The sequence below is a fragment of the Opisthorchis viverrini genome (genome assembly GCF_000715545.1).
Source record: "Opisthorchis viverrini unplaced genomic scaffold opera_v5_304, whole genome shotgun sequence".
Lineage (NCBI taxonomy): Eukaryota > Metazoa > Platyhelminthes > Trematoda > Opisthorchiida > Opisthorchiidae > Opisthorchis > Opisthorchis viverrini.
This window is the reverse complement of record NW_008751959.1, coordinates 413109-419638: the sequence shown is the minus strand read 5'-3', so window position 1 is coordinate 419638 and position 6530 is coordinate 413109. Positions and strand designations below refer to the sequence as shown.

The 6530-nt window shown below is 43.1% G+C and overlaps 1 protein-coding gene across 1 annotated transcript; it reads left to right on the top strand.

Annotated features, from left to right (window-relative positions):
• Window positions 1-966: 966 nt before the first annotated feature.
• On the top strand, window positions 967-1953 carry T265_14948 (hypothetical protein; the record flags this gene model as incomplete). The annotated part of the gene is made up of 2 exons (XM_009175916.1): window positions 967-1076; window positions 1785-1953. Coding segments are annotated over 2 exons (279 nt in total), but the record flags the coding sequence as incomplete, so codon positions are not given.
• Window positions 1954-6530: the final 4577 nt, after the last annotated feature.

Sequence of the window (6530 nt, the reverse complement as noted above, 5' to 3'; positions counted from 1 at the left end):
TGTGGTAGCCCATAACATCCGAGCGCATGAAAAAAACTTTCAACACGACTAGCCTTCACTCTCACTGAGACGTTTTGCTGTTGTCAACCCAAGACCAATTTGGAATGACGACTGTCACCAACAAAGACTGATTTCCTAACATAAAAGTTTATGAGTAGTACATTACAAATCTACATGTATCGCGAAATTTCAAATATCGTTGCGACTGGAACATGAGGCGGCCTGGTGCAGCACCTTCAGTTGCCTGGGAACATCATACCCGAGAGATTCAGCTGGGTTCCAGGTGAGACAACCGAAAAAAGCCATATTAGTGTGCAGGTGGGTATATATTCGCTAAAGGTTATACATGTTCGTCTTGACAATCAGATTTACGCAGGTCCATCACACCTTCAGCAATCGATTTTCTGGTCGTTTTTCGCGTGCCCGCATTGTCCATTATGCAAGTGACATTGGGTTATAGTCCATTTGCTAGGTGATAGCTTCGAAGGCGAAGCAATGTCTGGGTCCGGTCGCTTCCCCAAGAAGGATGCCAGCTGTACGAACACAGAGATATTTATGCCACCGTTAGATGGCGTTAGCCATTTTCCCCTCTGATTCTGGCAAACCATCTATGCGGAACCGCTTCAACTGCAGCGGACATGTTCAGGATTGGATATGAAGCTTCCCGAATTTCGTGTCAGTTCGTCCGAAACTGAACCCCATTCGTTCGATCTTACTCTATAATTACATCCACTTATAGTTTGTTTGACGCTTTCGTTTGTGAGCTGTAATATATATACAGTGTTTTTATTGTTGACTTGTTGTATCGGATTATATATCTCTACATCCAGCTCGAAAAGATCGTTCATCGTTAGGAGAACTTCTATCTGGGTTTTATTTTGCTCATTTTTGGGTATGCATTTGCGTGGGCGATCAACTGTGCTGTACCGATATTTTTAATATCCCCTCTCTCCAAATTGCAAAGGCTCCGTGGACGTTTCCGTGATAAGACTGACACTTTCCCCATGCAATTCCGAACCTTGCATTCTTGTTCGGGGAAAAACAGTCCGGCTGGAAATTGAGTTTGCTGCACCTAGGTATTTAGTTCCTCCCAGGAATTCCTTTGAACATCCAACTCCAATGTTGGAGATATTGAAATAAACTAATATTCCATTCACTTTAGACGCGCTGAGTCCACTGTGGCAAATTCATTCATTTGGTTCACGAAACAGATTAGGAAATTAACCGGGGTGCCGAGAACCCAGAAAGGTTTGCATTTTCCACAACCCGTCATCGATCAGCTAAAATAATCTATGAAATTTATAAAACCGACAAAAACAAGACATTTTCGCGGAAAGCAATAAATTCATTTTCAATTCCCCTTTTGTCTCATTGACGTCTAAGGCTTGAGAGATGGAATCCCTTTCGTGCAAAATCTTTCCGGGAAACACAAACTAACCAGTTACGAGCTACTCAGCACGAAACTTACCCCCATTTTGCACTTGGAGTTTGAAAACATCGTTCTCACTGGCCATTAAAAAAACTTTCCTGGATAGCCCTTAGCCGTTACACAATAGAAACTGAATACATTAAAGTAGCTGTACAAGCGACGCAGTAAACGTTACATTCCATCAGGTGAGGAGGCAAAGCTCAGTCGCTGGACTGTAGGTCATTGGACTGCTTCATCACTAGTATGCACCAGTATATGTGTAAAAATGTGGTAATTTGAAACATAATGTCATCGGTTGCCACCAGGCATTAACCCATTTTTTTGCTTTCGTATGCATATTTCTACAAACATTCAGAGACGTCAGGGCTGAAATTCAGGAAATCCGGGGTTCATCTGGTCAGGGACCGCAGCTGATACAATTCCCCGAAGATGACATATGTGCTTACTGGTTTCCACCTTGCCCCATTAAAGCTAAGAAATTCTACGCTCTACTTTACAGACCCAGGGTGAACGTGAATAGTAAACCTGTAAATCGCAAGCAAAGTGTAACCATTTCGAACACCGATATATCTTTTACGCTTAGTGGAAAGCCCCCGTCGAGATGGTAAAGCTGTCCCGTTCTCCTCAGCAAGAGGGTTCACGTAGCCTACATTGCCGAAATCTTGACTGGACCACTAAGTAAATTATACTTTTCCAAATTGCTAGAAATCTGGAAACGAAAGTATTTCTGATAAGATAGATGCGCTCCTGCAAAGAATGCAAATATTTAGCAGCATATATTTGCTTATAAGTCGGGTGTTTGTGACCTTATTCGATTTTTTTTTCAATAACAACCAAAAACGTTAGTGAACCAACCAATCACCGGTTTAGGTACAACTGGCGGGTCCCCAGCCAGACAATTAGGATGCTACGTTCAGGCTTCTGAAGCATACGATTGATTGTAGAACAATAAAGTATTAAGATGATGCCAAGGCTTGAATAAAACTTCCAAGACATAAAATGATCAAATCTAACGCTCTTCGTACAGCTCACCCATTAGAAACTCCGGTTTATGGCGTGCTACCTCACTGACTCAGTTAAAGTAACACGGACAAAACTCTGAGTAGTGTCATTTGCCAATTCGGATACTTAAATTAAAACACTTTTTCATCGCATTACAGCCACACGGCAGAGAAATTTGTCCGGGCTAGCCAGGGAACTTTAGTGGTCGGCGTGAGAACTGGCGAGAAAACGCCGTGACATACCAAATGAGGTGTTTCAAGTATTCTGATGTACTATCGTTAGGTTTTGCTGTCTTCCAGGAGTTCGAACGGTGGACAACACTGCCAACTACGCCAGCGCATTTAATGAGTGCTCAATCTCCTCACTATTGACCATTGAAAGCATGTTGGAGGCCTGAGTATTGGTTTGCCCGCTCTCAATTGACCTGCCAGAAGATTAGCGCGGTAACGGAAAAACTCTTTTTTACTGTCGTCAGTTTGTGTGCGGCCTTTCTGGACTTCTATGTCCAAACAATTCGGTGAACCAAATCCAGATAACCTCGGGACAAATTCTGCACGTAATGACTGCGGCTACCTCCTGAAATCGGATCCACATAAATGGGGCACAGGTAACTTTCGAAACTTTCAAAACCTGCAAATTCGTTTGTAAAGTTATTCGTTTCACGCTGAAAAATTCAATAGGGTTTTGGATTGGCACATCATATGCGGACTTGCAAGACATGCTTGCACAACTGTCAACGAGATTTAGACTGAAAAGTATTTGAGCCAGAAAACAAACATTGTTTTTATAAGGATATCATAGAACTCAGCAAAGACGAACTCGTGAGTTACTACTTCAACTCTGTATGAAACTGGACAGATCCGGCTTTACTGATAGATTTCCGAGGCAATCCAACTTTTGCACAACAATTCACAATTCTCAGAGCTGGAGGCGTATTAGCGTCCTATAAACAGAGTTATCTCTGCAGATGTCGCGTTCCAAACTTCAGCTCATATTAGAATCCGCGTAGCCGTTCAGGTCTGTCTTTTAGAATTCTCATATCCAACCAGAGGGACAGAATGGCCGCCAGATTGTCCTTTGTGGTCTTTACTGGTCCTCCGTTTCCATCTATGATTAATTTAAATACTTAATCGTCCTTCCTGGACCCACATGTTGTTAACACTGGACGAAAAATGTAATTTTCTATCGGTGATCAGGTAGGATATTTGTTCAACATGGTAGCCTTCCCAGATTGCATTCCAAGTATCTCCGTAGAAGTACGGGCTTTCTAACCGCCCAGGCCAGCCAGTTGCTTTGGGAGTAGAGTCCAACCTACCAGAAACTTTGGCTAACTGACATATGAAACCCCGTTGACCATTCCGGAATTAGTGACCTAGATATGCGGCGCAGTAATTTGCAAATTCTCAGAACTGCCATTCGTTAATATTTGTCGATCTCTACTATTCGAATGAATGCATCTTCTCGCAGTTTCCTTTCAGTAACTTCGTGTTTTCCTTCGTGTCTTGCTGGATGTTCATTTCGGCAAGCGTACTTATGTTATACGCACCAACACCGGTGTGCTTGTTTGTGTGTTTATCCTCACCGTACGAGGTTCATGTGCATCGATATCCACGTCCAAATCGCATGAACGGCGTAGAACGTCATGGGGGCATTTTCGCTCCAGAATATACCCCTTCGAAAAACGTCGCGGAATTATTTTCTCTAATATTCTAACTCTGGATGCTTAGAAAAACAAGGAAACCAAATTACTCGTATGATGTGTGCTTTCGTAGGCCCTGTGTATAGCAATAAATATGATAAAGAACGGAAGAAAATTGCTAATAATACTCGCTTTGAAACACGGACGATTTAGCGTAGTAGAGACAAAAAGAACAAGTAAACGTACGGATTATCATGTAGGTTCTACATTACAAATCATCGTTGTCTCACAGGAACATGGAAATTCGTAGATTGACGCAAGCGTCACCAGCCTGCTTCACAGCGCGGGGAGTTTGCATTCTCAGAGGTTAGGTACTGGCTGGATGACTGACATCACAACTATCAGAGAACTGACTGCCGGTTGGGTTAAAGAAGTCGAACCTCTTGACATAGGTCTTTACAAGTGGTATATTATCACTCTAAATTCGGGCAAATCTTATTTAACCATTTTGTGTATCGACGCCGAGGCACTTAATTCCATTTTTGAGCCTATCATTAGAAAATCCACATGGAGTAACAGGCCGTTATTTGATAGCAATGAATAAATAAAAAAACAACAAAGTTACATTGTGGTGTTTTAAATACAAACCAGTGGTTACCTAAACGGAAGAAAAATGTGTTGGGTCTGAACAACAAAAGTTGATTGGGTGTAAAATTCTGTTATGTCTAAATATGTACTTAAAACTTGTCATCCTTGATCAGGTGCAGCGCAGGTTGATCGGACAAGTGCGAAAACGGGTTTGCTTGTGTTACGACCAACGCATTTCATTTTGCTGTCTAAAACTTCAAAGTATGTAGATAGAATATGGTTTAGTAATTAAGTTCCATATTGTAGCCTTGTCGTTTCGTAAATTTGTTCCCACAGCTTCTTCCCATCCACCAATGCAGTCTTTTATATAAAACCGTGCACCAAAACACACTGTTTCTATTGTTGCCCACAATTGATTAGAAAAAGGCGACCGTGAGATTCAAAGATTTCAAGTAAAGCCTGGGTCAGTTCCACAACGTAAATCCTTTCTGTTTATCATACGTGGCAGGGATTCAGACGCCGCCAACGTGTAGCCGTGCTTCGATGGGGGACTGTAGTAGCTGCTTCGGTGTGTCAGAGAGTTTGCGCCTGTGCGTGTCCGTTCGTCGTTCCACCACCGACCTGGCATGTGACTTGAGTGGCTGATTAGATGTTTGTCCGATTGGTTGGCTGGCGTGAGCGCTGTGGATTGACTGGATATGCTACTCAGATGTTTTGCTTGCCTGCCACGAAAGCGGACCAGTTTGGCCGCGTGTACTCAATACACCCGTGCCATACTTACGTGTTCTTCTGACTTACTGTGAACTGCAATACTGGCGAGGGTCTGGCGAACCCATCTTACGAAATATCTATCGGAAATATAGAAGAATTTACCGCTACTGGAGGTTCCCGGAGCCAATATGTGGAACGGGGACTTCTTACTTTCTTGCTAACGAGATCACCGACGACAAGCGGAAAGTGAAGGTACTTCTTACTACTTGTGGTTCGGCGACATACAATTTGACACGCAGCTTGATCTCTCCTGATTTACCAAATACGAAAACTTTTGACAACCCTGTGTTTATCGTTTCCAAGCATTACAATCCAAAACCCTCTGTTATCGCTCAGGGATTCAAGTTCCATACAAGGGTACAAGAAGAAGGAGAATCCATTGCGCATTTCGTAGGGCCATTACGGAGTCTTACGGAGCACTGTGACTAGGGAGATTTTCGGACCGTTTTGCTTAGAGATCGCTTGGTATTTGATGTGAGAAACGCCGCATACAACAGCGTTTACTTGCTGACAGTAACTTAACTTTGAAAATGGCCTACGATACTGCGTTGGCACTGTAAGCAGCAGAAAATAACGCAACCTTGTTACAATCTGTGCAACCTACCGTGACATCAGAATCGGTGGATTCATCGTATCAGGTGAATCGATTACAGCAACCATCGAATAGAACACAGTTTGAGCGTTATCGTTGTGGAGGCCGTCACAATCGCCCGAAGGATTTCCGGCACGCACAAAATTTTGCAATCACTGTGAGAAGCGAGGCCAACTCGCGAAAGTATGTCGCTCATCATCAGCGTTCGATACTCGGCGTTCACGTAGACTATTTTCTGATGACCGTGTGTACCATTGAGGAGCATTTAAAGTTGCTGAAACTGGCACTTGATCGTTTGAAGGAGTGTGGACTACGAATAAAGAAACAGAAGTGTGACTTCCTGGTAGATCATGTGGACTATTTGGGTTTTCACATCAGTGCGGATGGTTTGGCCCATCTAGCCGAGAAAATAGTCCAATATTAGAGGCACCGCAACCAAGGAATAAACATGAACTAAGATCTTTCTTGGGCATGGTTAATCACTATGCGAGGTTTATCCCGCAAGCTGC